The sequence below is a fragment of the Aythya ferina genome, assembly GCF_964211825.1.
Source record: "Aythya ferina genome assembly, chromosome: 5".
In the NCBI taxonomy this organism is placed as follows: Eukaryota; Metazoa; Chordata; class Aves; order Anseriformes; family Anatidae; genus Aythya; species Aythya ferina.
Genome location: NC_140301.1, coordinates 58937969 through 58957523, shown reverse-complemented (window position 1 = coordinate 58957523; position 19555 = coordinate 58937969). Strand labels below are relative to the sequence as shown.

The following is a 19555-nucleotide window of genomic DNA, read 5'->3' as shown; positions in this document are numbered from 1 at the left end:
CTTGGGATCAGAGATGATTGTTTGGGCATGAAATTCCCTCGCATATGCAGATACTGGTTTTTAGTTCTCTTACTGTCAGTCATTTCAAAAGTGCCCTCTGTACCCAAGCACGTTTCTTGATTAGGTAGGAGATGCTCATTTGTGAACATACATGCAAGGAGGCATGCTTCATCTGTAGAATATGCACAAATGTAAGGCAAAATTGTCGTTTATTGTCATTTGTTCCTGGTTTCAAACTCAGTTTTTATATTTGTGAGTTCTGGACAGTGTTCTTATGTTTCTTCCTATCATTTCTCCATTGAGACTGAGGTTGCTTTCTTTTCTTAATTTGGTCAGATAACAACAGTCAGATAACAATACCATCTGATCTATAAGGGAATAGATAGAATTCTTATCTGGCAAACTTACATTACTACCACTTCCATTTCATGCGCTGTCTCTCTAGTTTTAGTATGTGATAGCAAGTACCTCATCATAGGCTAAGTAACTCAAAAATAAACTTTTTAGATTTTCTTAGACTTCTGTCACTTAACTTGGGCTATTAAGCTTGTTGCCTTCTGTAAGGGTATTTTGTCTCTGAGATCTTTGACACCTACTGTCATTTCTTAGTATTTTGAAACCTTGGGCTTTGCCACGTACTGCATCTCTCCTCTTGCTTTCATTGCAAATTCCCACTTCTCTCAAGTTTTTAAGTGGTTAGTTCTTAGTTCCTCTACTGCCTTGTAGCCTTTGAGATTCTTTCTTCCTCTGGTGATCCATCTCCTAGATGTTGTCATCCATCACATCTTACAGCGCAGGGTTGTTTTTCCTCTGAATTATGAACTATTCCTGAGTTAGCATTCTGGTTTGGGAATGCAACAAGTCACTGTGTGTTGCCTTACCATTGGCCTCTTCTGTGAGAGCTGAGAAAGCATTCATACATCCATTTTTTTTCTATGAGCCTAGCAGACTTCATTAAAAAGCAAACAACATATTGATGCCATTGTCCTTATTTGTTAAATGCTTTGCAATTTTCATGCATGTTGTTCTGTTGCTGCCAGTAGCTCTTTAAGAATTCACAGCTCTGCTAAAAATTTTATTGCTTTTCATTGCCGCCTTCTCACGCAGTGGTGCTATGGCTGTGATATAGCGTTGCTGATAGATATAAAATAGCAGAACACAAGCAGTTTTATATTAACTCCTGTAATGGACATACACTGTTATGTTTAGTGCCTTTTTAATGCTTATAGGTTCAGATTTCATTCTCTGTAAACCCTTTTTTTTTTTCCTGTGTGTGACAAAACTTGTATTTTGAAGGTTTCTGCACAGTCAGAAGCTGATTTTTTTCCATGTAGCTTGGTCTTATTGACATTACTACAATCAAGTACTTCTGTCATCTGGCTTCTTTCTCCAAAATGGATTTGAGTTTATGAACTAGTCCTTACACATGCATAGTACAAAAATTAGATTAAATCCAGGCTGAACTGGGATTGTGCAAAAATTTGCTGTGACTTCCAAGAATAAGCAAAGACAGTACCACTTTAGTTTGGTTTTAGAAAGCAGGAGAATTAGACAAAGGCAAAATGTGTTATAATGAGATTATAAATGATGATCCAAATTTCGAAAGGGGAAAAATGTGAGTTATATGTCTTGATACGGAAGGCCGTATTGCATTCATAGTTTAAAAAAATAAAAATTTAAACCAGGAACAATGTAGGTGACCTACCTTACTATGAAATGCAGCTTCTGAGTTGTTTAACTTCTATTATACAACTGTCTTTTTGACTTGCATGTGTTTTATAACCTGAAATCATGTCCTTTACTATTTTAAGTGTTCAGGGTAATGGCAGCATTCTGAAATACTTTTTCTTCTTTTGCAAGTCACTACTACTAACAAGACACGGCTTTGCTGATTCAGCCACTGTTGCTAGCAAACTTGTTACTAAAATGGGGCTTCTCCTTCCATCCCATCTTCTGTTTCAGTGGTGGCTTTTTCTTCCCTGCACTAATTATATGGAGCTCTTAAAAAAAACCTTTCTATCTCCATACCTGGTATGCTGCTGCCAAAAGACTTATGTCAAGGTGCTGTATCTGCAATAGAAAGGCTTGGGACTGCATTCTCCTCAAAACTTGGATCAGATGGGTTGGTGGCAATAACTGGAGTGCAAGCAGAACTTATACCTTAAATTTAGATAAAATCAACCAACCACGGTTCCTGAATCTCCTGTCCACGCTGTTAATTCCAGGGCAGAAAACCATTAGCGACTTCAGTGAAAACCTGATGCTTACTCACCCAAGAGCAGTGGTAATTAAATGGGTGTGGGTGTGTGTACATGTCCACGCTAACAGCAAGCATGGTAGCTGCTGATAACCAGGATTTTGTAATTGTTTTGTGTAAGGGAGGAGACCTTAAAATCTGATCCTGTTTTCTTTTAAATAAAAATCTGATTGTGTTTTCTTCTAAATAATCTTCAAGGCCAGTGTACTTGGAAACACGTTCTCCCTAAATTCTGAATGAAGTCCCCTTTAAATTGTAATAATGCCTGCATTGGTAATTAGTGGCAGAAACTGCTGGTTTGGAAAAGGGATGTGGAAGGCGAGAAGGATGCAGCATTCAATAAAGAAGTTTTGTTTTACTTCTTTCTAGGGGTCTTTATTCCAGCAGACAGGTGACCGTGGAGGAAATGCATCGCTTGCTTGGAAACGTGTAAAGGCATGCAAAACAACTGGTCATAATGGAGTGGAGCAAAAGACAATCATTCTATTATCAACTGGTTAGTATCTTTTTTTAAATATGTAGAGGATGGGAGGGCTGCGTGGAAGAGAACCGAGTGACAAAAACATAACCAACTTGTCTCGTTTGTGAACAGTTTTGGAGGAAAGTGAATAAAGTGCACTTTTTTCCTTCCCCTTCCTCTGTAGACATAGCAAGTAAACTTCTAGGGCAGTCGATGGATGAAAGTGGACTACCCCAACTCACAAGTTATGATTGTGAAGTAAATGCTCCCATACAAGGCAACAGAAACCTGCTACAGGGGGAAGAACTGCTCAGAGCTCTGGATCAAGTTAACTGAGCTTTCACAATACTTGTTCCTTTTTTGGACACTGGTGAATCATCACCTAAAGCAGTCTATTTATATTTTCTATATCTGATTTTAGAAGCCTGGCTACAGTACTGCACTAATTCAGTTAGTTCAGTTTTGATCCCCTTTCTACTTATTTTGACAGTCTTTTTAATACGTTCTTTATGTAACAGTAACTCAAACTATAGTGCATTTTTATAATTCTTTGGTACATACACTTTTAAGTCCATTACATTTAAAACACACTTGCAATAGCAGCTTAGAAATATGCACCTGATTTTAAAAAATATTTATTTTTGGCTGGGGAGTTGGTCACCAAAATTTATCATTAGTAAAACGTCAACACAGGAACAACTGGCAATACTTCCATCCTGCTCTTCATAGGTAGCTGGAAGACTTGTGCTCTCTTACTGTTTATGTTCAAGTGAGTTTTTTTTTATTTTAATAATTTTTATAAGAAACAACAATGCTTTGCAGCAGTGCATTGTAGCCACAATCGCACAATATATTTTCTTAAAAAATACCAGCAGTTCCTCATGCAATATATTCTGCGTTTATAAAAACTAGTTTTTAAGAAGAATCTTTTGTTTGCCTATGAAATCATGTTTAAACCTGGATTACGTCATTATTTTAGTCATGTTGTAATATAAATTGTTCTTAAATGCTGTCTTATGCTTTTGACTTAAATGAGTGTGGTTAGTCAAAGGGAAAGGTTTTTATCTGGGAAGGGCTAGCAGCATTTTATTTGGGTACATTCTCAATTTAGAGAGAGTTTGATGTTCTTAAAGTAGTCACTTTGCCAGCTTAAAAAAAAATAAATCCCTGCCTGTAGTTGTTGAAGTTAATGCTAATATTGTGTATGATCTTAAATCTAAATGTTCAGCTTACCCTGTGTGGTATAGGTGATATTTCAAGCAGATTGTAAAACATCTTGCATTGTTAGCAGAGTTTTATCTAGTACATCATTGAGTTGCTCAATATTTTGATGTTTTGGTTTCACGCACCTTGTTGCTATTAACATCCATATGTTTTCATGTAGATTTCAATAACTTGAATATATTTAGAAGCCTTTTTATTTAGAAATATATAGTTGTCACAGACATCTTATTTTCCTATATGTACTGTACAAAACCTTCATTCACTCATTCTTTTGCTCTTCGTGGTTGGATCTAACACTAACTGTATTGTTTTCTTACATCAATAAACTATATGTGGACCAGGCCCCCTTGGGGAGTGTGTTATCTGAGAAAGATGAGATAATTTATATTTTTGTTAGTGGTTATCGTTCATCCGTGTTCCCTTTTTAACTTAGAGTTCATTGGAAATCACTGCTTCCTTGCTTTGATCGTAACATCTCCGACTTAATTATTTGAGCCTATTCAGTACTAAAGTCTCCTAGACAGTGTTGTACTACTGCCGGCCAAAGACGTGAAATTTTTTAATGTTATCACACCAGTTAGCAAACTTGAAAGTGCAAAGACAGCACGTGCGTTATTTCAGAGCGGAAAGATTCTTCCTCGCAAACAGCTTAAAGGCTTGTCTCTGGAAGCATTATCAAGGTAACACTGGAAAGCAGGAAATGTAAAATTCACAAGAGTGACCGATTAAAGATGATTTGTTTTAAATTGCAAAACTGCACAATGGAAAATGAAGCTGGTACTCCACGATAAAGGTTGTTCTAGTTTCTTGTGCTGTTGACTCGGTAACTTTGACTAGGTGACTTCTTTTGCTGTCATAAAACATGATACTACTGATACAACCTTGTAATGTGTAAATAGGGTCAATATATTCTGTACATTCAAACCTACATAACTATTTTAAGCAGCATATCTCAGTGTAAGAAATCAAATGTGGAGTGTCACAAAATGTGTTTTTATTTTGGAAACTGGTTTCACTGAACTTGTCTAGAGTATTTTGAAATCGATATAACTGTGCATAAGCTTAACCTGTCTTTTAAAATTACTGTTACAGTTTCACTGAAGCAAAAGCACTTTTCAAACTGACACAGCTGTGCTAATGAAACTACATGGAGACTGCTAGCTACTGACTTAGAGAAAGGTAAAGCACTGGTAGCAGAATGTGGTTGCATACTTAGTTTCAGCAGAAGTTCCATAGAGAAAGGAAAGCACGAAGGTACACTAAGCTAGAGCTCAAGATCTGTGTAGAGAACAATTTGAATATATACGCACCTAATATTTCAGTATTAAAGATTTGTAATAAAGCTTTGGTATGCGAAGCTTACAAAGCTCTTTGGATAAAAGCAGTAGAATACTGCGTGTGTGCTGTGTGAAGCCTTGAAGACAGCACGTTTTCCCCTAGCATTGCTTTCTCTAGTAGCAGAAGTTGTAATAGCCAAGTTAAGCAGCAGCTGGCAGGGGCTACCCATATCCTTAGCTCTGCATAGACTGACAGGAGCCGAGATAGGGAGGAGAGTCTTGTAGACGAGAAGTACAAGTGGGTTGTGCTTTTCTTACTTCCCTGTCCTGGGAGGCTATCCTTTTTCATCTCCCACTAGAAATGTTCTGTTGTCCTCTTTGAAGTAGTTCTGTTACTTACTCCTTATCTTGGAGTCCCTCTTTAATGTACGAAAAGAGGGTAGTGAGTTACGAGAGAAAAATCCATATTACAAGGAGAAGGAAAATTTACGTGACCTGCATGATCTGTGGTTATGAGCCAGCAGGAATCATCTCTGTTCTTAATGACAACAGCCAGGGATTTAAATGAGCATCATCTTGTCTAAGAATCTTCCCCACTCACATACGTTTCCTATTATACGTACTACTGAGGCATAGCATTTTGTTTACAGTGCTTGTAAAAGTGAGTGAAATAAATAATCCTTGGAGGAATTGTAGTACCCATAGTGGTTTGCACTTCGGAGGATTAAAAAGAAAAAGCCTCAACCTGAAAACTAGCTTGTAAAGTTACACATAAATGTAACAAGTGTTCCCCTCCTTTGCCTAACTCTCCCATTCACTATTAGAGCATCCCCTGTAGAAGCTCTAGCTTCCAGGATATGGCTAAATTAATTTTATGACTAAGAATGATGTGCTGTAGTTACTGAGAACAATTATTCAGCTCATAGAAATGCTGAAGAAAGCATGGAAAAGTAACAGTAACTGCTCTGGCCTAGTCTCAGCTTTGCTATAAAAACTGCTGCAAGTTTACAAAAGCAGGAAGTAGGCTTTTTAGCTGCTTTAATTTTTTTTTTTCCTTAGCATCAGGCTATATAGCCTTAGATTCTACCCCTTCTTTGGAGGAAGAATACACTTCTTTCTAGAGGTTTTCTTAGCAATTTTGAGTAAGTTCCGTGTTGACTTGCTACTTAGAGCACTTGTTCTTCACCAGTAATAACGAAGAAACTGCAGCTGGATGTAGTATTTGCTTTTGCATATGAAACATGCTCAATTATCTTTTCCCCATAAGCTGAGCATAACGAAGCTAGCTTTCAGTAGGTTGTGACTGCAGCAGTAGTCACACCATGTCTTCCTCATGGCATATCAATTATTTTTTGCATATGGATTCCAACTGATGTTTTATCAAGGATGCTGATGGGTTTGTTAAAAGCTAAAGGCCTTTTTTTTGGCCAGAATTTATGGTGATGACATTCAGTCCTTTACCTGAAAGTAGTCGCAATTAACCACAGCTGTAGCTCCAAAGAAGTCACTATTACAGCTGAGCTGCTGGACAGCAGATGTTACACTCCATAAGGGTAGCCTGGAGTCCAAAGTGCACACTTAACCACACCTTCCACCCATGTAGTAAGATAGCTTGGACTGTATATTGGTCTTGGAAAACGAAATTAAAGCAATTTACTATGTTACTTTGATCAGTTTCCATTCCTGTGTACGCACAAACTCCCTCAGAGTAATTATGAATTACTTTTAAGTCCCAGCCTGAGGCCAGAAAGAACAATTAAAACTTCACATGCTTGCAATGAAATAAAGCTAGAGGAATCAAATAGCTGATTATTACAGGTTAAACCAGTGCATATTTAATGGCATTTTTAATTATTTAAATTGTTTTTTAAACAGCTAAACAGATACGTGATGTGGGCTGTTCCACTAGTATCTGCTGTCAGGCTTTGTCCCTTGTCACAGCGCTGAATGACTCATTTCCTTTGATGACCCTGGGAGCCAGGAGCACCCCAGTGCTGTGCAGCAGGCGCTAGTGGCTATGCCTGGGGTCAGTCGTTTATTCCCCATCCCCTTTGATTAGCTGCTACTGAACAGCGCACACATCTCACCCAGATGGCACTGCACTCGTGCAGATTATTCAAACTGCAATTACCCGGCATGAAAACAAACATTTCACAGGCCAGGAGTACTCTGTAGAAAGGCCAGTATTTTCATAGGAACTCATGAGTTGGGTATCCAGCTTTCATTAAAAGTACCATTAGCGATCAGACACTCGACTCCCTGGAAAGCTCCAGTCTGGAGAACTGTGATTTTGATCCAAATTCAAAAAATGTGTTGTTGTTTTTCCTTCTGCTTCCCTGTTTACCTTGAGCAAGGCTTGCCAAGTTACCAAAAGGTTAAAGAGTTTGCTACTGGATTTATACAGTATGGTAGATTTTGTGAATAATTGCAGTATTCTCTCATGAAAAAGTGGTATATTTTAATGAGATTCTTTTCTGGAACCAAGTACAACCTATTGCAATTGATATTTCTCTTGAAACATTTTGACATACTTGTGATTGTATTTCTTTTTGATTGTGTAACAGTATAAAATTCAATAAAAGAGAGGGTTTGTTTCTAACTTGTGACGTCTGTGATTTCTGTACATCAGTTATTCCTGTTCTAAAAGATGGAGATGGCAAACACAAATTAAATAAACACTGTGTAGCACAACTAGAACTCTGTGCACGTTTGGAGGTGTGACCCACCTGCTACTGAAGTCAACAGACTTTGACACTAAGCATACATGTGGTCTCTTTTCCAATGGCATTTATAAAAGGTCACATTTAGGTCCCACCTAAATTACATAAACTACATCCATGAACAGAAGAGGTTAGGCATACAATTCAACAAGTCAGACACCAGGGATTGCATAGGCTCTCATGGGGGAAGCTACCGAGAAGATGCAGAGCCAGAGGGATGGAAATTTTAAAGGAAACCTCTGGGTAAACAAGTCAAGAACACCCTTAGTAACAAAAGAAAAATTAAATCCAAAAGGCTTTTTCCAGGTGACTTTTCAGTTGCTCTCACCACATGCAAATAAATTTGACAACATCTTGCGACTCTTACTGTCTCATTAAACGAATGCCGTTTCCTATTGCACAAATTCAAAACCTATTGCCCCATTTTTGCTTTGCTGGGAAGAAGCGTGCATGCGTTCTGCTTTCAGAGCTGCTGTCACAGTAGAGCATGATCCCGTTACTTATTAGAATTGATGGGTTTGCACACATGGAAGCTGGAATGCACTGTTTAATAAAACATATCCATGATTCATTTTCATGACAATCCATGAAAACATGATTTTCACGTTTTCAATTTGCTTGTATGATCTAAATCACATAAGGCATTCAAAAGTGAGTGAGTTCTCTTGTACTGCGTGCAACTGCAGAAACCCGTTATTTATAGCCATATCTATGCAGGATGAATGGCTTCTTAACTTGCTGCTTATAAGCTAGGAATTAATAGGACAAACAGGACTTCAGCCCTTCATTTAGGAGTTAAATAAGAACATGAGGAGGATACAGTAACCTACAGCCTGCCTTCCAAGGAACAATTAAAACATACTCAGCACCTGAAGGAGCGCTGAATGAAAACACTGACTAGAGAGTTAAGAAAACGAAGTGGACGATTAATTAACCTAAAAAATTAACACTGTATTTCATTGCAAATGGCACAGAAAAGGAGTTCTGCAAGAATTTGTTGCCTTTTTTCTCCACCGCATTTTCTTTGCACCGTTAGCCGAATTTTCTGCAAGACGTATCACGCATTAACACACACGCAACAGCCTTGTCCTCACCATGTCTTACATCCTCTTAGGGAATCAAAGTGTCACGATTTGCAGCCCCACCTGCCTTAGAATAAAGAAAAACAACCCACCTAGCGCTTCTTGATACAGCATCTCTGAGAAATCGCAACGCTCGCTGCACTTTTAATTTCAATCCTCTGAAAACACACTCGAGCTTTACACACCGTCACTGCAACGCCAGGCTCTGTTCCCTTTAAACGAAGTTCCTCCTGAAACTGATGAGGAGCCGGGCTTGGCCCCGAAGGAACGAAGTCACCCCATGATGCGTCAATAAGACGAAAAATGTTTTTTTCAGAAGACAAACAACCAAAACCCCACCAGGTGTAGCTCCCCCCCGACAGCTGCTGAAACGTGCCCAGACCGCATGCAACAGCTCTGCTAAAGCCTCCCTGCCCCTCGTCAATGAAAGCAGCTATCTGCGACGCTTAACAACAGCTTTTTGGAGCCTTTTTGTGCATATAATTCATACAGAAAGATATATTTGTACCTCAAAAGCTGTGAAGGTTATAAGAGCGGTTGACAGTGCCCAGCCCCAAAGAGCAGCCTCGGGATGGGTTAGCTGCTGCTAACGGCGAACCGGTTTGGGGAACGCCGCAGCGGCAGACCAAAACTTATCATTAATTTCCTAATTCATCATTAAGAAAGCAACCCGTGAATCCACCCCCTACCCACAACGAGAAACTCCCGCAGGTGTACGCAGCCCCCCGGCTGAGGCGCACCCCTCACTCCCTTCCCAATCCCCCTTTTTTCCCCCCCACCGGCTCTCCCCAGCCCCCCAGCACCCCTCGGGACCCCCTTTTCCTCAACCCATCCCCGGCAGGGTGGCCCCGGGGGGCTCCCCCCTCACCACCCACCTGGGCTCCGGCGGGGCGCGGGGGGCTCCCTCGGCTGCCTCAGCGGCTGAGGGGCGGGAGAGCCGCCACCGCCGGCACCCGCTCGCTGAAGCCGCGCCCAGGCACCCTACGTGCGGCTCGGCAGCCGCCCAGCCCCGCCGCCTACGTGTGGCCGTGCATGCCGGGCACGGCTCGGTTCAGCCCCGGCTCCCTTCAACCCCCCCCCTTACCCGGTAGCAGAGCCCCGGCAGCGGGGAAAAGCGCATGAGCGACCGCCCTGAGGGGGCCGCCTGAGCGTGCGCGAAATGGCGGCGGTAGCTGAGGCGGGCTCGGTGCCCGGGCTGCAGGCGGATTGCGAGGAGCTGCTCGGAGCCTTCCAGGAGGCCGACACTGTCCGCTTCGAGCGTTTCGCTGAGCTGTGGAGGGAGCGCCGCTTCCACACCATCTTCCAGTGAGTGGGAGATGGAGAGAGCCGACCCTCCATGTCCCCCGTCCCGCAGCCCCCTGCCGCCGGGCTCCCCCCCGGGTGCTGAGGGGGGAGCCGCGGTTCCCTCAGGGAGGGCTCCCGGGGGGGTTTGGCAGGTAAAGGGTAACGAAAAAAGGGTTAATCGGTCATTTCATCGAGTACTAGGCCGGTTTGTTTTGTGTACTAATTGCACACGGAGTTTGAACGCTGATGGTTGGAACTGAAGTAGTAGGATCTTGGTGCGCTCCTTAAGAAATGATATTAAAAAACACGACCATGGGGTATCGCGTTTTTCACTGCAGGTCTCACTACAAGGTGTCAGTACGTGAGGCCTATCAACACTTCAGAGAACTTGAGCCCTGTGGTAATGTGTTTTCAAATCCGTGGTGCTTGCTTCTGCCTTACTGACTTTGTAAACCCTGTGCTGTTACAGTTACTTGCTTTTAACGTGCTTCCTTTTTGTTTACTTTAGTGGTAGAATAAGAGCTCTGGAGAGGAATAAGCTCACGAAGAAGACGTTAGAACTGGCACAGCAGTACTTCTTGCCACCGTATGCTTTCCAGATCAGAGTTGGTGCTCTGTACCTGCTGTATGGGCTCTACAATACGCAGCTATGTCAGCCAAAACAGAAGGTAATTGTTCTTGGGTTTCCTTCTCAGGAGGGACTAGACATAAGATGTTTCGTGTACCTTTGTCTGCTTTGTCATCAGAAATGGGTGGGGTATTTCCTTTCACTTTCTTAACATAAAAATATTTAGAATTTAAAAGGTCTTTTTGGAAAAGGTAACCTTTCAGACACTGTTGGGTTTGAGAACTTACATGGTCGTGACTACAATAGTGTTTATGCCTTTTAAATCATGGCCGTGTTCATAGAAATCTTGTTTGCAAGACTGAAGGAATGAACGAGGCTAGTTTTCAAAATGGGACCTGAGAATGTACTCATCAAATGCAGAGACAACTCCATTGCAGCCCCAGTCATTCCTTAGAATTTCAAGAGAATGAAGGCAGGTGAAATTATTTCCAGTTTCTGTTAACTAGAAGTGGAATATGTAAAGATGTTGAAAGTTTGAATGCCTGAATGACGTGCCTGCTTGCTGCTTTTAGGGGAGGAGATCAGCATATAAAGGAGTTGGAAAATCAGTGTAAGAAGTGGTTTATTCAGGAACTGTCATGTATATTGTATGCATTATTAACAATTGAGTCCAAATTTTTTACATAGAAAACAAACCTAAATGTCCTGCAATGATGCCATTATCTCTCATATCTGAACTTCAGAGAAGTCACTGCCTTTTACGGAGATGAATTTAGGCAAATGTAAAACAGCTGCTATATAGTAAATGTTAGAGTCCAGGAATCATCAAGGAAGGTACCTTAGGTAGAACAAACTTTAAGAGGACAGTGTAGATGGGAGAGGAGGAAAAGCAAGAAATGAAAGAGAGACTTAAATGAATGTTTGACTGGCAACAGATCACGGTACAAGTATTGTTTCCTAATTACCTGATGAATCGGAGCCTTCTAGGAGTGCATTTTGTTTCAGACGCCTCAATATGAAGAATTAACTTTCTCAGATATTGTAGAGGACTCATGTCACTATCATAGCCAGCAACTGCAGTAAGAATATTTAACACAACAGTACAAGAAGCTTACCTGCAAAATTTGTGATAGTAGTTACGTGTATATAGTAGGATCCTACTTTCTGTAGTTCTGTGATTGCGTGACATGCTGCATCCAGACATCCAATTGTTGTGTGTGTAATGTGGTCATAGCAGTCAGCTGAATTTGTGTTTGTTCATTGAAATACGCATGTCAGTATAATAATACACCATGGATTTGTTGCAGATCAGAATTGCACTAAAGGATTGGCCTGAAATCCTGAAATTTCAACAAGAGCTGATAGATTCCCAGCATTATGATGCGGCATACATCTTTAGGACACTGCGACTTGCCAGAGCGTTCCATTTCACAGCAATGCCAAAGCTAGTGAGTTATTACATTATTGGCTTACAATTTTTAATAAAATATCCTCACTTTCAATGGCTAGCACTTCAACAGCACTAATTTATTTAGTTTAGCTATCATGCTGGGTTGAGATGTACTATGTCTTGCTTTGTATAACTAGGTATGTAATATAAAGCTTAGAGGATGTTTGAATGTAGTGTGCATCTCGCTTGAAAATATTTTTTTTCCAGCATCAAATATTCTCATTACATTTGAGATGTCTCATAATTTGTGGAAACAGTGAACTCTTGAGTTTGGTTGCTAGGTTAAATTCTTGATTAGGGAATAATTTTCAGAAAGTGCAGAGCACTTGACAATGAAGCTGCACGCTATTGTTGATGAGTTAATCCTATGCCTTTCAGCATCTCTTGATTGTTGGATATGCAGTAAGATTTTTCAAGAGGAGGTTTAAGTTGACTGTTTAAGTTACAAAGCATTGTCTTCTGTTACAGCTAAACTACAGAACTAAGAAGAAGATTCAGGAAAATGAATTTAAAGAAGAATTTAAAGACCCAAGTAACAGAGTTAGCAGCCTCATCACTAATGATGTGTTAGAGGTACAGTAACTTTGAACAATAACTTAACGACCATTTGTGTTTTTCAGTTGTCTAAGAGTTGTAACTTTTTTAATTAACCCAAGATTGTCCTTTATGAGTCATCTTATGGAATGCAGAAAAAGGTAGTAGTCTGTGCTAGCAATTTTTCTGGACATTTTGGAAGAACTGTGGTATCTGCTGGTACCATAGGGTACCTGTACCATACTCTCCAATGTTTTGTGGCTTTGCCTCAGTAAGATGTAAAAGGGGAAGGGGAAAAAAATAGTCAACCATCACTTAGGCAAAGGAAAATGGAAAATGATGGGTTGTGGGAAGCAGGTTTGTTCTGATATGTCTGCAAGTTTTAGCTGGAAGCTGGGTACTTGTAACAGAAAATGAATGATCTGCAAGGTTATAGTGTTTCCAGACCTTCATTTCTCCTTTTAAAACATGGTTTCATTTAATAGGTAACAATTTTTTTGTAAATAAATAATTCAAGCAGGGTATAGCTTACATTGCTTGTTATGACTCAGTAGCATATCTTTGCTTACATAATTTTTCTAGTTGCTGCTAGCAAATATGTATCATCAGTAAGGTTGACTACAGTGCTACAAAATCCAGTAATCTGTGAAATGACAGTGTGAGTAGACTGTAAAACGCTTCCTTCAGAGAGAAAATAGACTATCGTATCAGGCTGAAATCTCAGTGGTACCAAGGACCAACTCTCGCAGATACTTTTTTTCTGAGTTTAAATAAGTACTCATTCTTTGTAATTGGTGGACTAAAGGGAAAGTGCTAGGCGACATTATTGCTAGGCGCCCTGAAACTGAACTGATATAAACAATCTAACACCTCTCTACTGCAGTAGTCTCCTTAGAATAGTTTAAATAACCTTAATTTTATTCAGTGAGCATTAGTATCACTCTACTGCTGTAATCTTCTTTTTCCTGAAAATCATCTCTTTTCTTGTATTAGGAACTGATGAATATCCATGAGCACTACCAGAAAATGAAGTGTGTCATATCAGCTGACAAATCCCAGCCAGACAAGGCCCTGAGCTTGATAAAGGATGAATTTGTAGTTACTCTTAAAGACATAACTTTGGAACATCAGGAATGGCAGCAAAAAAGAATGGTAGGTAGTACCGACTGTTATGTTATGCTGTGGCAATTTAACAGATTATGCGAACATGTAAGAACTGGCTTAGTGTCATTACCTTTGAACATACTCTGTAAATCTTAGACATAAGCAGAGGAACTGCAACACTGAAGACATGGAATAAGTAAAACCCTAGGCAGAGTTCTGGTGTGGTGGGAAGGACAATGGCTTTTATTGCTTCTGTGATAATGTAAATGATTGCTTAAAGGTAAGCCCTTAAGGAAGAAGTGGTTTGTGGATAGTATTAGAATGACTGTGGGAAATCGCTCTGTAACAGTCTGGGGTCAAGGAAGGGCTGTACTGTAATGTTGGTGGGAAGAAATCAACATATGTGGTTACTTAAATGTTATGTTATTATTACATATTTGTTATGTTTTTCAAAATTCAAGAATTTTTTAACCGCTTTGTGAACAATAGACATTTAAAAATACTGTTTTTTGTATTTTTTTTTCAGAAGTTATTCCTAAATGCTAAAGAAGCTGATGAAGTGCTAAACAAAAAGGAAGAAGGAACTTCACTAGAATCAGAAGTAAGAAGAATGAACTTGTTTGCTGTGTTTTTTGCACAGGCAAAATCTGTTAGTTTGTTAACTTCAAATCACAGTGGTCTGAAGTGGTGTTTGTCAGGGTTCGTGTCAAAGTAAATTCCAGGAATAGCTAGTGAGATTGGGATTTGTTTTTTAAATTGCATTGTCTTCTGTTAAGCTTTGTGCATATGCTGCTGTGGTAGTTCCTGGACACTTGCAATAAAAAACTGTGGCTCTTTCAGGTAAGTAAGTAAGTAAGAAAGAGCTGTTTTCTTGGCCAAACTCCTCTATGATTTTTTCTAGAGTTTCAGCTAAATGCAATATCCACTTTTAATGCTTGTGTTGTACTTACCTGCTTGTTGCAACATTGAATTTGAGTAACATGTGAAGTTCAAAGTTTTCTCTTACTGGGCTATGTAACTGAAGGCAACCAAAATTATGCTCTTCATTCCTAATGGAGTTTGAATTTTTTAACTAAGAAATAATTTGTTACCATTTATTGTAGAATTAGAACTATAGTGAAATATTGCTCAAATCTAATTGAATATTTTGTTTTAATATTGCTGTAATATGGAAACTTCTTCTGACTGATCTTTTTGTTTCTTTGCAGGGTTCTGAAAGAGCAAGTGCATTGGCTAGAATCAAATACAAGTCTTATTCTGCAGTTGTTGAGGTAGATATAAAACTTGATGATAGGGATGTATTTGGTTTTAAATAGTAGTTTTAAATACCAGTTCAATGTAAACGATTTGTCAGAAAGGAAGGAGTTAAAATTGCACTCTGTAATTCAACTTTTGCATGTTCTAGTTTCCAAACTAACACAGTGGGAAAACCTAAAGCCCTCACTATTGTTAGATTTAGGGAAGCAATGCAATATGGTCTGTGCCTGAGGGATTTTCATTTCTGGGATATCTTTTAATGTCTGTACTCTGCTTTTTAATAGATGGAATTTTATGTAAATGGAATTTAAAAATACTTGTGATTTTAATTGTTCAAATTCCACAAGGCTTAGGTATTTGAAGCTGTGAAGATGGTTATGAAGATGGTTATGAAAATGGAATTTGGGGTTTTAAAGTCACTTGGCAAACTTTTGAAACGTTTCAATAAGTACTACTTCTAAAACATTGCTGAATTGCCTTTTTATGGCAGACGTATATAAACATTACATAATTCCTTGTTTATTTAAATCATTTATTGGAGAGTGCATTATTAAATGAAAAAGAGCTCTGGAATTTACAGTGAACAATCCAGACTTGTGGATATGCAGTGGTACTGTTTTCTAGGCACCTGAGAAAAATATGATAGTAAATAAGCTTTATGATGTAGCAGTTTTTGGAAATGTTCCCTTTGCTTACATGCAGTGGTGTGCAGTATAGTGTAGGTTGATGCCGACAGAGAGTGAGCATAAATTAATGTTTCTTTACCTGGATTTTAAACAATGGGCTCATTAAATCACAGAATCAGTTCTAATGTTGTCGTATTGAACTGAAAAACAGTAACTAGTGGGAGTCTTCCCTTCCTCCATTCCCTTTTCTTTTGATACGTGAGGAAGTTGATGCTTTGGTCTGTGCTTGCTTGTTAAGTACTGGTGATTTACAACAATGTGAGGTTGTAGCCCTTTAACTTTTGTTTTTATCATTTATGCATATGCTTACCTTCTAGGCCTCCAAATCCAGAAGACATCGTCAAGTAAAATTAGAATCTTCTGAATCAGGGTCAGATTATAGGAAATCTCCAAGCCGAAGTAGAAGAAACAGTAGGAGACCACAGCCAGCACTGAGAAGAGGTTCTTTGGAATTCAAAGGTATTTTTCTGGAGAGGCTGCAGAAGTTTATCAATTACTTTGCTAGCTAAGGCAGCTGGGTTAAATTTTTACTGTTTAGTGGAGGTGAAAAACTAAGGAAAGGTTTGTGATACCTCTGTCATAATTGAACTGTTCTGTCTGTTTTACACAGTCTACTCAGGTAGGAAGACATGACTGCATGCTGTTTATAGTTAAACTAAAGCATCATAAATAGCTCTGGGAATTTTTACTGATCTTTGACATGTATGAACTCTTCAGTGAGTGATTTATTTTACTATCATAGCATTTATGTCCTTGGAATTTGTGCATTTTTTTTTCACTTTCTTTCCACGTATTTGCGCATCCCTGCTTATGCATCTCTTTTCTTTCTTCCTTTTTTTCGGTCTTTTTTTCCAAGAGTTTATTTTGATCTTTGTCTCCTAGTTCTGAAAACGTGGCAAATAGCTTTTGTCTTCTGAAGGAAGTCAGCTTTGTGATGTCTTTCTTTTAAACTGATAAAAGTTGCTCAGCCACTTAAGTCAATCACTTGACTTACTATTAAAAGTTATATAAATTTGAGCAACAAAGTAGTTCTGCATAAACTTTACTTTGAAGGCAGTGATTTCATTTTGAAGTTCTAAAGTCTGTTTTCTGATGTACTTTTAGCTTCTGCTAGGAAAGAGCTTCTGAGAAAATTCAGCCCTCTTCAGAGGTGGGCAATGGGCAATTTTTCTTCAGAACAGTAGGCAACGTATTGGAGAGGGAATATTTTTGAATAATCTCTGAACTGAGTTGGTGATTAGTATGCTCCAAGCTTGTATTGTTAGTTACTTTTTACTGAGGATTTCTCTAGTGAGCCATATGAAGATGCTTTGAAACGTCGGTGTTTCTTCAGTCTTTGACTGGGAAGTTGAGATAGCAGCAAGAGAACAGTCTTTTAACTGAGGTACCTGAGGTGCAGAAACACACACACAAAAAACTTGACTTTTTTTTTCCTAAAAATATATGTGCAGGTGAGATGCAAGCAGAAAAGGAAACTGTTACGCAGCACATCGGGATGCCTGTAATCACAGAAGAAGATAACTCAGGTGAAGAAGGTATGATGATTGAAATTCTAACAAGGTGGAGACTTGTTTTAATAGCTTTCTACTGTGAGGTATTTTTACTGAAACAAAACCTGATATTTTGGACCATGTTTTGCTTCCTTGCAAAAGCTAGGTTAGTTTTCAACCTGTATATTGTTGCATAAAAATTGAAGCTTTGCTCTGAGGGTTTGTTATAAGCACACGAGATGGTAAAATCCTGTGAATAGTGGGTTTTGTACGTCGAATTCATTATAGCGTGCTCAGTGTTAAAATTAGTCCAGTTAAAAGATGGCTTACTCTCCTGTAATATAAATCTCCCTTGAAGAGTACTCATGTATAAGAGGTGATTTTGGGTTATACCCCAACTTATTAAAGATACCTGTAGTAGTAGCTCCAGGAACTTCTGTAACCTGCACTGGAAGATTGAGCAGCCCTTGCTGCCTTCGCTGTCATGGAAGTGAGGGATGCAGAAGTTTCCCCTCTAGCCTTAGTTTCAGCTGGGCAATGCTTTGAGGCTTTAGTTCCAGTATACATACGTGGTAACAGCTTCCTCCGCTATATTGGAAGCATTGGGGTAAGAATCTGGGAACTGAGGTAGAAGGATGGATGACGTTGCTGTCACTTGTGTCGCTGAAAAGAAAGTAAATTTTATTTGGAAGCATTGGTAAACCAGGCTTCTCAAAGCTGATGGTGGAGTTGCTGTACAGAAGCATCAAATGCATTTAGTGTATGTTGATATGTTAATCTCAAACTGCTCTGTGTCTGTTCTCATTATCACTTGAGGGGAACATAAGTGCCATGGAACAGACACTGTCCAGAGGAAACCACATCATCTTTTCTTTGAGATACCTCATTTAGTAGGGCTCTTGGAAGAGTTTAGGGTTCTGCTTTGGGGCCACATCTCAAATACAGGCAGCCTCTCAGGGAGAGGAGCTAACCTCTTAGATACTAAGTTAACTTACTATCAAAAACTGTGTGAGACAGAAAGATATTTTCATATAAAAGAGAATAGTAAGTATCAAAATATGTTCATAGTGAGGTAGCACATTTATATTCTCTTAAAGAACATATTTGGTACTGAGATGACTTACATCTTCTGATCACCTTAGCTGTAGACAATTTGAAGTCATTCAACTTTTAGATCTTCAGGTTGAAGAAGGCACAGTGGTGCATTTAATATTGTACTTGATTTTATTTACTCCTTCAAGTTGTTAATGTCCAAATGTTTTGACTTTAAACCAGGAGTTCTCTGGGTAGCTTTGCCAGTAAACTTGAAGTGCTAAAACATACCAATAAGCAATTTTGTCCTTAATTTTTGAGTATTGTATGTGTCAAATTCATAATGAAATGTTACGAGTTCACAAGGAACAGAAAGCTGTCAAGGTTGAATTAGTTTAAAAGTACAGTACTTTGTTAATCAGTGGAGTTGTATTTAATATTTTGAATGATATCATATGCCATAGAAACTAGAAGGACTTTTTTTCATATTTAAAGCCATGCAGAGAGGAATTAGGAGGAGATCTCAAGAGCTCATCTAATTCATTTCCTTTTTCTGTGCAGAATTAATTCTACTTTAGTCATTCCCATGAGAGAAGATAGTTTGAAAAGCTTGTCAGAAATATCTTTTTATTTCCTTTCAGAATTATCTCTTCCCAAGAGGAGAAGAAGACGTTAGAGGATCCACTTGGAGAAGCACTAATGAGAATTTTAATGACAAGTTGTAAATGTCAGATGTAGCACAAAGTGCTTGTTTGGATGCCTTTGGACGTACAGTAGGAAATGGCTGGGACCAGAGCTACAGGTGACACTGGGATATTGGTAGTGACTGCTATACCTTAGCAGTCTCATGGTATAGCACCTGGTGAGTGATGCCTGTGGGAGATGAAGTTGCCACATGCTGTTTGAGAAGGGAAGAACGAGAAGACGGTTGTTTCTTGCATTCACTTTGTACAATGTGAGTAATTACTCAGAACTCATGTTGACTTGCAACAATTTTTTTAGCTGAGGCTGTTGGAAGAACAGCTCATGAAAAACTTTCCCATATGAGAGATGTTTGGAATCTTTTGTCTGTGAACATAATAAGCTTACTGACTGTTTAAAATTAGTACAATAAATCATTTTTCACAGTT

At 39.1% G+C, this 19555-nt stretch overlaps 2 protein-coding genes and 1 long non-coding RNA gene across 5 annotated transcripts in view; 2 read left to right on the top strand and 1 right to left on the bottom strand.

Annotated features, from left to right (window-relative positions):
* Window positions 1–7817, top strand: part of HIF1A (hypoxia inducible factor 1 subunit alpha) — a 33018-nt gene extending 25201 nt beyond the window's left edge. For both annotated transcript variants that reach the window (XR_014693529.1, XM_084520879.1), the window contains 2 exons: window positions 2627–2753; window positions 2902–7817. Coding sequence is in view for 1 of the 2 variants with exons in the window: in XM_084520879.1 (XP_084377005.1) it covers window positions 2627–2753; window positions 2902–3053 (279 nt within the window). In the remaining variant the exon portion in view is untranslated. The remainder of the gene's footprint in view (window positions 1–2626; window positions 2754–2901) is intronic.
* Window positions 1–10018, bottom strand: part of LOC311437517 — a 25911-nt gene extending 15893 nt beyond the window's left edge. Inside the window, exons 1-2 of one of the 2 annotated variants that reach the window (XR_014693530.1) lie at window positions 9896–10018; window positions 9113–9256 (exon numbers count right to left, since the gene is read on the bottom strand). This is a non-coding gene — a long non-coding RNA (uncharacterized lncRNA). Of the gene's footprint in view, window positions 1–9112; window positions 9713–9895 lie in introns of those variants that run through there. The other variant, XR_014693531.1, reaches the window with a different exon arrangement.
* On the top strand, window positions 9995–19555 carry SNAPC1 (small nuclear RNA activating complex polypeptide 1). The gene is made up of 10 exons (XM_084520881.1): window positions 9995–10325; window positions 10813–10972; window positions 12180–12320; window positions 12791–12895; window positions 13850–14008; window positions 14487–14561; window positions 15169–15231; window positions 16221–16362; window positions 17355–17438; window positions 19067–19555. Exons 1-10 carry the CDS (start codon window positions 10180–10182, stop codon window positions 19099–19101), a joined length of 1110 nt encoding a protein of 369 aa, XP_084377007.1. The 5' UTR covers window positions 9995–10179; the 3' UTR covers window positions 19102–19555.

Bases quoted from the DNA above. Each gene is read 5' to 3' on its own strand.
- SNAPC1 (XM_084520881.1), top strand. From the start codon at position 10,180: ATGGCGGCGGTAGCTGAGGCGGGCTCGGTGCCCGGGCTGCAGGCGGAT. The intron at 12,321-12,790 runs GTGAGTTATTAC...CTTCTGTTACAG, and splicing joins TCACAGCAATGCCAAAGCTA to CTAAACTACAGAACTAAGAA. The intron at 12,896-13,849 runs GTACAGTAACTT...TTCTTGTATTAG, and splicing joins TCACTAATGATGTGTTAGAG to GAACTGATGAATATCCATGA.